Below are 13,039 nucleotides of genomic sequence, written 5' to 3'. Positions count from 1 at the left end.
ATAGGTGTTGTTTTGATATTAGGTCAGCCTCTTGGGCTTTTCTATAAATTGAATTAAATATTAAAGTGGAACTTAGCAATATGCCTTGGGAACATGGCTTTGTGAGGAACAGTAATTTAACTGAAGATTCAGGTATGGTTTCCAACTTTTCTTATTAAAAAAGAACATAGTCTGTATCTAAATCAGTGGCCCTTACACCGAAAGCCACAAGATGGTCCCTGGCTTCTGGCTTATAAAAATCAACATCACTGACAGTTGACAGAAGCAGAGAATCAGTGCAAAGAGAAGAAAGTAAGTGGTTTGGCAGGAAGATAAAGGTTGCTGTTTCTTGCCCTGAATGTTCCTCAGTAGCCTGAGATTTCCAGTTGTTGAATCAGCAAGGTCCTTACTTATCTCTTCATATCAGTTATTTCTTTATGCCATTTATCATTCATTCATTTGGTAAACATCACCTGACAATCAACTGAAGAGTAAGAACTGGGATACCGTATGGAGAGAAATAACATAAGGCTCCTGCTATCACCAGAAGCTCTTTGTAAATTCAATTTAGATCACAATATCTAAAAATTTGGCTGACTGTATATACAGTACATGATTTGGGATTTCTTTGTCTTATTTTGAGATACACTTTTTTTTTAATTGTAAAGAAACGTATAACATTAAGTTTGCATCAATCATTTTTACGTGTAGTGTTCATTAATATTAAGGATATCCTTGATTTGTTTTTAAGCAACGTATTTTTGTGGCTAAGTTTTATATTCTCTAACTTTGCTTTTCAGTTGTCTACTGACCCCAAAAGTATTTGCTGGAGGTGAATATTAACTAGTCATTTTAAAATATATTTAGAAACCTGACTGAAAAATGTGATTTGAAACAAATGCCTCTTGCTGGTCATTTGTCCAGGCAGCCAGCACGTATGGGCTGAGTGCCTCTAAGGGCTGTCTTTGTGCTCGGCCAGGAGGGTAGAGTGAGGAGCAGAAGTGCGCAGGGTCCCCTCCATCTAGAGATTAACATCTCCTGGGAAAGATGGACTGTAATTGTCCAGTCCCCAGATGAATACAACTTTGCAGTTGTGATAGAACCATGATGGAGAAATATTGGGACTGAGAGCTCACATGATGGACAATTTAACTTGGTCAGGAAGGCAGGTGTAGCTATCTGAAGAATGAATGGGCTTTAACACTTAAAAGAGGGGAGGAAAGAGTGTCCAGACAGAGGGAACAGCCTGTGCAAAGGGGAGAGCATGGCGAATACTCAGGACAGGAGGAAAGCTGGTGAGTCCAGAGTGGGGAGAGCTGAGTGAGGTAGGCAGGGGAGGGACGTCAGGGCTGCGCGGGCCATGTAGGCTGTGTTATGCTATATTGGAATTAGAGATGTAAGTTTTTTTAGAGGTTTTTAAATATCAGGTATCTCTCATGACTAATAAAAAATTTATTAGTGTACCTGATAAAAAAAATTGTGTGTGAGTGTGTGTGTGTGTGTGTGTGTGTGTGTTTGTGTGTGCGTGTACCTAGAAGGAGATTCATTACAAGGAGCTAACTCATACAATTATGGAGATAAAAATTTTTACTTGAAGGATTTTTGTCTTTTCTGTCGCAGGTGGTTGGGATCCACATGCAGGGAATTGGATGTGATGAAATGCTGCAGGGTTTTGCGGTCGCAGTAAAAATGGGAGCAACAAAATCCGACTTTGATAACACTGTTGCCATTCATCCTACCTCTTCGGAAGAACTGGTCACCCTTCGTTGAGAACCCAGAGACTCGTATGGCCAGCAGCTGGACCACTAGACCTTCAGAAAGGAGCCAAATCATCACGTTTCCTTACCATTCCCATTGTATGTATTTCTTTATTGTAATCAGGATCTTCCAGTAGTGGAAATTTTCAGTAAACTTATTTATGTAATTAGAAATCTGTTTTGTTATCCAGGATTGATTTTCATTTGATTACATCTCTCGATAATTACTATTTGTTTTATTAATAGCTCTGTGCTAGCTGTTTTTTGTTTTGTTTTAGCCTCATCCTAAGTATAAAACCACATGAAGTACAGTGAAATTAATGTACTTGAATGAATATCACTTGCTAATTTTTATAGAGGAAGATGACAGCTGCTCTTCACATTTAAATAATGCAAGTACAGAGTCTTTTTTTTTTTTTTGAAGCCAGTACTGCGCTCTGCATGTTACAAAGCTGCTGCAAGGATGTGAGTTTTCTCTAAAAGCATGTAACTTGAGAGGCCTGCCTCCTGTATTTTATTCTTTCTTTTGTTCTAAATGATTAAAAATGGTCTGTGTTACTTTTATGAGATGAAGTTCATCAGATTTGGGAAAGATTTGAGGAGGCTGGTTGCACAAGTGAGAGGGACATTTTAGAAGTGATCCGTGTTTTCAGATGTACTTCAAAAGTCCTTTCCTCTGCTAAGAGTTCATAGTTCGGTGAATGATTTCAGTTTTTGTATGTATTCTTGTCATTTTATTTTTTGAAAACTATTTCCAAAAATCTGAAAATAAAATTACAGTCTTTTCTTCTTATAAAATTTGTTATGAGTTTATGGGTAACAGTTCATTTTCTAAGAATATTTCACATTGAAGGGTCAGATGCCAATAGTGAGCTACCCTAAGTCGGCTTAAGACCTTATGGGGGAGAAAAGAGATTTCACTTTTATAAATAAAGACCAGAGGTATAAAAGAAACATTTAGCAAATTTAATGGTTGAGTTGGAAGCACAGTCTAGAAATCATATAGGTTTTCATTTTAATTTTTATTTATTTATTTATTTTTTTGCAGTACGCGGGTCTCTCACTGCTGTGGCCTCTCCCGTTGCGGAGCACAGGCTCCGGACGCGCAGACTCAGTGGCCATGGCTCACGGGCCCAGCTGCTCCGCGGCATGTGGGATCTTCCCGGACCAGGGCATGAACCCGTGTCCCCTGCATGGGCAGGTGGACTCTCAACCACTGCGCCACCAGGGAAGCCCAAGTTTTTAGCATTTTATTTCCATTAGCCTTTACCAGCTACATAAGCTGGTTAAATTTTTCCATGGCTTTCAGCAGTGACTTAATGCTACTGACCTCTGTCATTAAGCTTTTACTGAATGTCTTTCTGGTTAGCCATGGCTAGGCTGCTGCACTGACAAATTAAGTAAGTCCAGTTTCAAAGAAAGAAAAATACCACTGGTAACCAGGTAATGTAAATGTTGCAGCAAGCAAACAGGGTCTAAAAACCCGGACGTAGACTGACATGACACTGCCCCCTCTCCTCCACCAGCCTAAAAGGTAGTGGACCATGGTCCTGAGCTCCACTGACCTGGTGGGTTTCTCACTCTGCACAGGGCCCAAGCTTTGGGTGTGATTCCAGAAGGAAAAAGGAGAGGCCCCAGCGGTCATGTGTACTCTCACACCATGTGTTTTTTTTCAAGTTATTTTATTTTATTTTATTTATATACTTATTTTTGGCTGCATTGGGTCTTCGTTGCAGCACACGGGCTGTCTCTAGTTGCAGTGAGAGGGGGCTGCTCTTCGTTGCGGTGCACGGGCTTCTCACTGTGGTGGCTTCTCTTGTTGTGGAGCACAGGCTCCAGGCACGTGGACTTCAGTCGTTGTGGCACGCGGGCTCAGTAGTTGTGGCTCACGGGCTCTAGAGTGCAGGCTCAGTAGTTGTGGCGCACGGGCTTAGTTGCTCCGCGGCATGTGGAATCTTCCCGGACCAGGGCTCGAACCCGTGTCCCCTGCATTAGCAGGCAGACTCTTAACCACTGCACCACCAGGGAAGTCCACACCATGTGTTTTTTATCTCAGGAACCCTCTGCGCTGCTTTTTTTCTGGTTCTGGAGTAAACCAACCTGGAAGTAACCTTTTCCAAGGGTGGGTCTTCGTTCTCATCAGTTCTCGGCTCAGTCCAGCCCGCGAGCTGATCTGACCCTTTGCCGCCTCCGTTCCACAAGGCACTGGGGAAGGTACAGGTACACAAGGCAGCACATTGTAGGTGCTCAGCAGATGTTTATCGGAGGAAAGGCATGGTACTTGCTTTCTTTGAATAACCATATAATCTAGAATAGGAGAAAAAATTCTACACAACGAACTGCAGTTCAAAGCAGTGCATTAAGCACGGGGTGACCTTGTGATTTATTGACTAGGATGGGACACTTTGGGGAGTGAGGGGGCCACCGTTAATTAATTGGGACAGTAGACACAGATTTGTACTGTTGGAGGAAAATGGGACAGTGCCACCCTAGGGAGGCATTGGAGAGGTGGAAGTATACAAGTTCAGAGAAGGCAGAAAGTACCATTTTGCTGGGAGAACTGAAGAAGGCTATGAGAAGGAAAGAGGTCAGGTAAGATCTGGAATTTGGGGGTTGTGCAGGAGGTCAGAGCGTGGGGCAGGCACAGTGGGGCAGACGTGGGCCACGTATCCGTGGGGAATGATAGAGCTCAACTTGGTTGGAGCGCAGGAGAATGTGATAGCCTTGTATGGAGTGTTCTTCCCCACTTGTGAGCCTCATGATCTGGTTATATATTGCCACATAACAAACTACCTGGAAACTTAGTGGCTTAAAATAGCAATCATCATATCTCATGATTTTGTGGGTCAGAAATTGGAGCAGGACTGAGCTTGCAAGGATGATTCTTCTGTTGATGTTGATAAAAATCACTTGGTGGTAGTCAACTGGAGGATGGGCTGGTCTAGAGAGTCTAAAACCGTCACCCACGTGTCAGGCACTTGGGCAAGGATGACTGCCTGGAAGGCTGGCCTCAGCTGGGACTGTCAACCAGAGTTGCCCACGTGTGGCCTCTCCAGCATGGTCGTCTCCGAGTTAATGGACTTACGTGGAAGCTCAGGGCTCCCAGAGATTGTTCCGTGCTTCCTAGGCAACCGCTGCAAGCTTTATGACCTAACCTTGGAAGTTCTAGAATGTCACTAATGCTAAGTGTTATCAATTAAGCAAGTCACAAAGGATTTAAGAGGGAGTGAATTGGACTTCAGCTCTCAGTGGGAGGAGGGGTCAATTTGTGGTCACCTTTAATCACACACACTAACAGCAATCTACTCATTTTACAGGGCTTGACTAAAACCACCTTTGCGAAGACTTTTCTTTTGTGGTCTTATGCATGTATTATGTGTTCCCATAACACCTTGTCACATATGAGGTCTACACTCTGTGTTCATCTTGTGTATGTTACTTTCTACTTAGTGTCAATCATTTCTGTATTCTCTATTTCAGTTTCATAATATTCCTGGTATATCATACAGTAACTTTGGCTGCAAGAGGACAAAGGTTTGTTATTGTGTGATTTTTGACACTAGGATCTATAGTATAAAAAAGAGCCAACATTTTAATCCTTAACCTTTTTGAAAAATGGGTAGGCAGGATTTTCAGGTCTTCATCAAACTCTGCATGAATCTTTCCGTGAATCTGACCTCCTGGATATAAATGCAGAGCTGTAAGAGGTGGATATAGAAGATTTCCATTGTGCCCTACTCTAAGAAATACTATTTTATTGCCATTACCATTGATACAATAATTTAGCATGTTGATTCATCAATCAAGACCACAGTCAACATTTTAAAGGTAAGAATAATTGTATACAGTCATTTCTGGGTTTTATATAGTGTATTTTAAGTGCTATTTAATGTGTTAGGAGCAGTTTCAAAAAATAAAAAGTGGTGGATGGTAGAGCTGGGGTTAAATCTAGATTTTACATAAAATTTTTATGCAAAAAATTCCCCTTTAAAGTTCTTTCTCTGTAAGTTGTGTAAGTAGACATTTGTCCTTTTTGCCTGTTCAACCTCAAGACTCCATAAGTTTGGGGAATGCCAACCTTGTGAGCCTTGGAGACAAAGCCCAACTCCCCACATAGAACCCCAAAATGCTAGGTGCGTGACTTCTCAGGCTCCCTTGCAGCTAGGGAGGAGGCATATGACATAGGCTTGGCCAATCAGATGCACCCATTCCTGACTATTCAGAAACCAGTGATGCAAAGAAACAGGTATAGGAGAATCCATTCTAGTGGCAAGTGATGGCAGTTGTGGCAATAATATCAAGGGGCAGCCTGGCGGCGGTCCCAGTGCCTGCCATGTTGGTTTCTAGCTACAATGATTACAACACCATGACAGCAATGCTGACCTCACTGGCCCATTTGAGAGTCATGGTTTTGGCCACTGTGTCTCTGGCTGCCTAACTTCTGAACCTGGGTCACCAGCCCTCCCAAAATTCTGTGAGGTAACGTACATAGTATACCATTCCTTTGACTTAAATTAGCCCATGTCAATTTTCAGTGGTTCTCTAAGAACTGTGACTGATACAGTTTTATTTTCTTAAATTACAAGAAAGCTTATCCACCTATTACAGCGCTTGTGCATTGCCATTAAGTATGTGTCCATGTACCTGTCCTTTGCTCCTTTCAAAGCCAGGGAGCACGCCCTACACATCTTTGTACTGTGTGTTCCTCCTGTTTACTGCAGTGCCCAGTACTGTTGAATTGAATGACTGGGAGTAGTGGAAGATGACACTAGAAAATTAGGTTGTGATGTTTGGAGAGGACCTTGATAAATGGATGAAAAGATTAGCAATGAGGAATTATTGAAGACTGTGAAAGGAGGAAATGCCATCAAAGTGGGATTGGAAGTTGAAGGTGGAAATAGCAAGAAAGTAGAGACTTGGGTGGGGATGAGCAGTGAGGCTGTGACTGTCTTTGTGTGAGTTCATAAAGGGCCTGGACTAGGGTGGTGGTAGTGGGAATGGAAAGGAACACGTGCAAGAAAATTTGCAATAGAAGAATCTGCAGAATTTGTGAACTGATTTGAGTCTGGGGCTTGAGGGAAAGGGAAGAGTCAAAACTAGCCCTGACCTTTCCAGCATGAGAGCTGGGAGAAGGATGATACCATTAATAGAAAGACCATTAATAAAATACCAAGACAGACAGAAACTGGTTGAAAGGGAGCGGGTGCTAAGTTTTAGACATGTTGAGTTTGTGGTCTCAGTAGGGATCTGGAAATAAAAAAGCTGGAATTTGGGAGAAAAGTCAGGACTAGGGAGACAGATTTGTGAATTACACGCCTGGAGGTCATAGTTAAAGCCACAAGTATATCCATGACCCTTAAGACAAGGAGTGTGAAGAGAGAGAAGAGGCCAGAGCATCAATAATGCCCACATTTAAGGGATGGATAAAGGGCGAAGGCCTCGGAGGAAAGGGACAGAATAGAAGTAAAGTCGTGGGGAAGGAGCTCCAGGAAGAGAGAGAAAAGGGTCTTAGGCCACTGAGCCTAAAGGCAGAAGAAAGTTCACAGCAGTGTCAGTGTTCTTCAGCCAAGGGCCACAGGAATCTCTGTCTTTGAACAAGGTGGGTTATTACTTGGTGGTGGTGAGGAGTGACATAGAGGGTTATGGGGCGTGTTAGTAAGAGTTCTTTCTGACAGAACCTATTATAGGATATGGGCTTTCACTGGGTATCTTTGGGGAGGGTCTCAGGAAGCAGAGGTTGGCTGTAGACTGATAGCAGAAAGCGGGGGGCAATTCTATGACTGGGTATTGCAGTGGGGCGGCAGCTCCCCTAACCCCCATTACTAATAATTGGTAAAGAAGCAGCATTAACTCATTCAGTAAGAGAGGGGAGGTTTGGTATTTTGTGCTGCACAGCGACCTTGTCTAAATCTATGAGATTTTTGTCCAACAGGAGAACGATATGGTTCAGCTGTGAGCCTCAGATCCATTCTCAGACATCAGGGCTGTTCTTTTCTTTCCCAGGAGGTTATTGGGGACTTTTGAGATTCCAATTTTAGTAGATTTGTAGGGAGAAAGAGCAAAATAAAAGTGGCTAAAAGGAGATTCCATGGTTGAGAAAGCAGCAACTTCAAACTACTCAGTCATTCAAAAGAATTCATTTTCTGCCTATTAAGGCCCATCTCTGAAGATAAGAAGATTGCTAGGGAGGGCTGGGTGAAACTATTTGAAGATGAAAAAAAAATCTGCGTATTTTTCCTGAGGGGATGGAGCCAGTAACCAAGGAGGGAGGGGAATTGATGCTGACACAAGAGGTGATAATGGAAGGAATAGACTCTTTCACAACAAACCACAACAAACACTGAACATTTTTTAATGCCTCTTTTATTTTTTGGCTACACCATGCCGGCTTGTGGGATCCTCGTTCCCTGACCAGGGATCAAGCCTGGGCCCTCGGCACAGTGGAAGCATGGAGTCCCAACACCTGGACCGCCAGGAAATCCTCTTTTAATGCTTTTTAAGATGTCTTTTTTTTTTTTTTCATTTTGTGTGGGCAAAAAGATCTGTTTGCTTCAAGATTAGGGATAATGATGTGTTTATCCTTATTAATGCCATGCCAACCTCCGAGATAGATCCATGGTTCCTCAGATAGACAACCCCAAACTTGAACACTGGCCCCAATCTACCTTTCCAGCCTTATGTCCCATCTCAGACTCCACATTCCAGCCAGACTGGCAGGACAACTCTTCCATCCTAGCCAACACCTTCTGTCTGGTAAAGATAATGTATTTGCCAGTTCCAGCACCATCTCCTCTCATGGCCTCTTCTGGGTCTTTGCCTGTGCTATCCTGCACTTCCCTTCCATAGCACTGACTCCTGTCTCCCGGCCAAAGCACATTCTCTGACCTCTTTCCAAAGCACATTCTCTGACCTCTTTCCAAAGCACTTTTCTTTTTTTCTTTTGGCCTGGCCTCGGCTTGTGGGATCTTAGTTCCCCGACCAGGAATTGAACCTGGGCCCCAGTAGTGAAACCACTGGTCCTAACCACTGGACCACCAGGGAATTCCACGAAGCATTTTGATTATACCTTCTAGAGGACTTTTCACAGCCTGACTTGCACTCAAGATCTTTGTTAAACTCTTCGAAGACAGAAAGCATGTTTTTTTCACTCTAGTATTTGTTTATTCCTCCTCACACTCAAACATCACAGATGATAAACGTTTATTTGTGGGATCAAAGTACACCGGAGACAAGTGAATCAAATTATCCCAAAACATTAAACTTCTCCCTGTTGATAAAGTTAACACTTTTTGACAGGTCTATCTATCATCTGTCTATCTAGAGATTTCTCCAGTATACTGGTATCCAGTATATAGTATATACTATACATAGAAATAGAGATGTATCTATATAGAACTCTCTCTCTTTCTGTATATATATCCTATAAATTAATGAGAAGCTGTTCATTTAAAGTAGGCAAAAGAAATGATCAGACCATTCACATAAATGAAAACTGAATGGCTGGTATATGAGAAAATGTTCAACTTCTCTAGTAATCAGGCAAATAAAAATGGGTATAGATGCCCATTAGGTTTAAAAAATATATGTCTGATGATATATTCTTCTACATACATGGGCGCAGACCGTGGTGATTATCTGCTCAGTAATTACTCCCCTTCTTAGTTCTGTTGGCAAAACCTCAATTTTGTTCTAAATTTCACTTTGCTTATTCATGCACTCAAAAAAGGCTACTCCCTTCCCACCCACAGAAAAATGAATCATGTTTGCCTGAGGTTGTCAGTGGTTTCTTTCCCTTTAATAGTGATTGGTTTAGACAAAGGCATGAATCAATAACTTCATCCCGGCCAAGAGCTACCCAGGAGGAAGTCTGTTTGTGTGTCGAGGTAGGGGATCAGAGCTCTGGTAGAGGTTTTCTTTATCCATTAAAAGTGATACAGGGGGGCTTCCCTGGTGGCGCAGTGGTTGAGAGTCCGCCTGCCGATGCAGGGGACGCGGGTTCGTGCCCCGGTTCAGGAAGATCCCACATGCCGCGGAGCGGCTGGGCCCGTGAGCCATGGCCGCTGAGCCTGCGCGTCCGGAGCCTGTGCTCCGCAACTGGAGAGGCCACAACAGTGAGAGGCCTGCGTACCGCAAAAAAAAAAAAAAAAAAAAAGTTGTCTAGGCATTCTGTCAGTTCTCAGGCATTCATCCCGACCACATTATGGAAACTGCCCTTGTGAAGGTCACCAATGACTATATGATACGAAACCTAATGGTTAATTCTCGAGTCTCATCTAGCACGTCCTCCCACCAGTATTTGACATTTGGTCAACATTTCCTTCTTGAAATATTTCTTCACTTGTCTTCTGGGACACCCACTCTTTCTTGGTTCTCTTTCTCTTCACTGCCCCCTTCTCAGCATCCTTGGTGGTCTTCCTTCGTGGGTCCTAGCGCTCAATCCTTGGCCTTCTTTTCTTCTCTATCTTCATTCACTCCCTAGATGAGCTGATCCAGTTCCATGGCTTTAAGTACCGTCTCTAAACTAACTCCTATAGCCAACTGCCTACCCAACAGCTCCATCTAGGTAGCTAATAGGCATTGTCAACTTAATGTGGTCAAATGAACTCACTTCCTCCTCCAAACCTTCTTTCCCGGTGCTTGCCATCTCAGTACATGGATCACCGCTCACTCAGTTACTCAAAATAAAGATTTGTAGTCATCCTTGACTTCATTCTTTAAGTGAAAGTTTTTCTGATGGCTTATAATGAAGGCGCTGCCAGGCAAGGGGTTATTGGGACAACTCACTTTCATACTATGGACCCTAATTGAGAAAAGGATGGTGTTAAAGTAGAGAGAGACTAACTATAGATGTTGTGTGGGGAGATCAGTTGACTACTTAGGAAGAGTTTTGATGAAGTCAGTAGGACATAGGTTGGTATTTAGCTTTATGGGAGCAAAAGCTAAAAAGTTTCAGTGCATTCACACTCTGTCAGGCTAGGGATGAACTCAGTGGCTTTCAGCCATGAAGTTTATTTCTCATACATGCTACATGTCTATTGTGGATGGGCCATAGCTCTGCTCCATGTCGTCTTCACTCCAGGATTGGGTTGACAAAGTGCCCCAATCTGGAATATGGCAGGGGAAAAGCAAGACGGTGAATCACAAGCTAGCTCTTAAATTAAAGCTTCTCCTTAGATGTTACACATGTCCATGAGCCAAAGCAAGTCATATGCCACGCCTATGTTTAGCAGGGCGGACAGTATAATCTTCCTTCAGGAAGAAGAGGTGAATCATTATGAACAATTATACAACCTACCACAGAGGCCATTGGATTTGGCAATTGGGAAATCATCAGTGACCTTTGAAAAGAATTTAACTGGAGACTTGGGTTCTAATAATAAGAATAACTATAATTTAGTGATTACCTGCTATAGTCCACATACTGTGGTGAGTTCTTTACATTTATTATCTCATGTAATCTTTGTTACGGGCTGCATGTTGGTGTCCCCCTCAAATTCATACATTGAAACGTAACCCCCAGTGGGATGGTATCGGGGGTAGGGTCTTTGGGAGGTAATTAGGTGGGTGGAAGCTTCATGGTCGGGTTAGTGCTTATTAGAAGAGACAGGACAGGGACTTCCCTGGCAGTCCAGTGGTTAAGACTCCGTGCCTCCACTGCAGGGGGCATGGGTTCGATCCCTGGTCAGGGAACTAAGATCCCACATGCCACATGGCATGGCCAAAAAATGAAAAAAAAAAAAAAAAAGAGACAGGAGAGAGCTTGTTTCCCACCAGACACTGGTTCTTTTGCCACCTTGATATTGGATTTTCCGGCCTCCAGAACTGTGAGAAAGAAATGTTTTTTGTTTAAGCCACCCAGCCTGTGGTAATTTGTTATAGCAGCCCAATCTGAGATAATCCTTTACATTACAGGTGAGGAAATGCAGGTTTACAGAGATTAAATATTGGTTTAAGGTCATATGACTACTGGTAAGTGGTGGAGCAGAGATTCAGGCCAGTTCTGGCTCCAAGGCCAGTATTTTAACCCCTGCAGATTGAAACTTATCAAGCAGAGGCAATAGCAATTTTTTTTTTTTGAGAAAGCTTGTGAGAGAGAGGATTGTAGGGTCGCAGAATGTGCCAGCACAAAATATGCCACCTGGGCTTAAGGATTGTTTTGAGCTGAAGACAACTGAGGAGAAGCAGATATAAGAAAAGCTCTCTGTCCTCCCCCTGTTTGCCTAAAAGTAGGACATAAATTTGTGAAGGTGTGCCCCGTCCTCTCTCTACCAGGAAGGACAAAAGTTAATCAATGGAGACAACTTTAGACCCTTCTCACCCCAGAGATGGCACCAGAGGAAGCTATATAACAAACTTTACTAACTAGCCCTTATCTTCCATTAGTTTCCCCAAATGTTTGCCTTTACACAGCTTACCACCCTAGAAACTCAACGTCATTTTTGCTCAAAATCTCGTCACTTCTCTAAAAAAGTATTGTTCTTTTGTTAAGATGCTAAGTAAGAGAATTCCTTAGCAGTCCAGTGGTTAGGACTTTGCACTTTTACTGCTGAGGTGCGGGTTCAATCCCTGAATCCTTGGTCGGGGATGTAGAATCCCTCAAACCGTGGAGTGTGGCCAAAAAAAAAAAAGATGCTAAGTAAGCTCTAGTTCTAACCACCCCTTCTTTGCGTTACTCATCTCTTGGTACTCGTGTGTGTGTGTGTGTGTGTGTGTGTGTGTGTGTGTGTGTGTGTGTGTGTGTGTGTGTGTGTTGCACATGCTAATAAACTTCTGTTTGCTTTTCTCTTGTTAGTCTTGTTAGTCTGCCTTTTGTTAGTCTAATTAGAGGGCCCGAGCCTGAGAATTTAAGATGGATTGAGAGGAAAAAGACTGTTTTCTTCCCTCACGGGATGAATGCTTGAGACAGAAGCGGATTGGGCAGCCTGCATCAGAAAGCCGGGCAAAGGGGCTTCCCTGGTGGCGCAGTGGTTGAGAGTCCGCCTGCCGATGCAGGGGACGCGGGTTCGTGCCCCGGTCCGGGAGGATCCCACGTGCCGCGGAGCGGCTGGGCCCGTGAGCCATGGCTGCTGAGCCTGCGCGTCCGGAGCCTGTGCTCCGCAACGGGAGGGGCCACAACAGTGAGAGGCCCGTGTACCGCAAAAAAAAAAAAAAAAAAAAAAAAAAAAAAAAAAAAAGAAAGCCGGGCAAAAGGCTCCAAGGGAGCAGAGACTGTCGATGCTAGAGAAATGTAGGACAGGTGATGAGCAGAGTATTGACTACAGCTCTTGATCTGGGTAGATGTGGGCTAATTTGCTTTGCCGGCT

The 13,039-nt window shown here is 43.4% G+C and overlaps 1 protein-coding gene across 2 annotated transcripts in view; it reads left to right on the top strand.

Moving 5' to 3' along the window:
• The window catches only part of GSR (glutathione-disulfide reductase), a 44,419-nt gene extending 41,885 nt beyond the window's left edge, over positions 1–2,534 (top strand). For both annotated transcript variants that reach the window (XM_073798627.1, XM_019921444.3), the window contains one exon: positions 1,600–2,534. In XM_073798627.1, coding sequence (XP_073654728.1) covers positions 1,600–1,749 — 150 coding nt within the window. In that variant the 3' untranslated portion in view covers positions 1,750–2,534. The remainder of the gene's footprint in view (positions 1–1,599) is intronic.
• The last annotated feature ends 10,505 nt before the right edge of the window (positions 2,535–13,039 follow it).

The sequence above is a fragment of the Tursiops truncatus genome, chromosome 21, assembly GCF_011762595.2.
Source record: "Tursiops truncatus isolate mTurTru1 chromosome 21, mTurTru1.mat.Y, whole genome shotgun sequence".
Lineage (NCBI taxonomy): Eukaryota > Metazoa > Chordata > Mammalia > Artiodactyla > Delphinidae > Tursiops > Tursiops truncatus.
The sequence above is the reverse complement of the archived record's forward strand: the minus strand, read 5'-3'. Positions and strand labels throughout refer to the sequence as shown.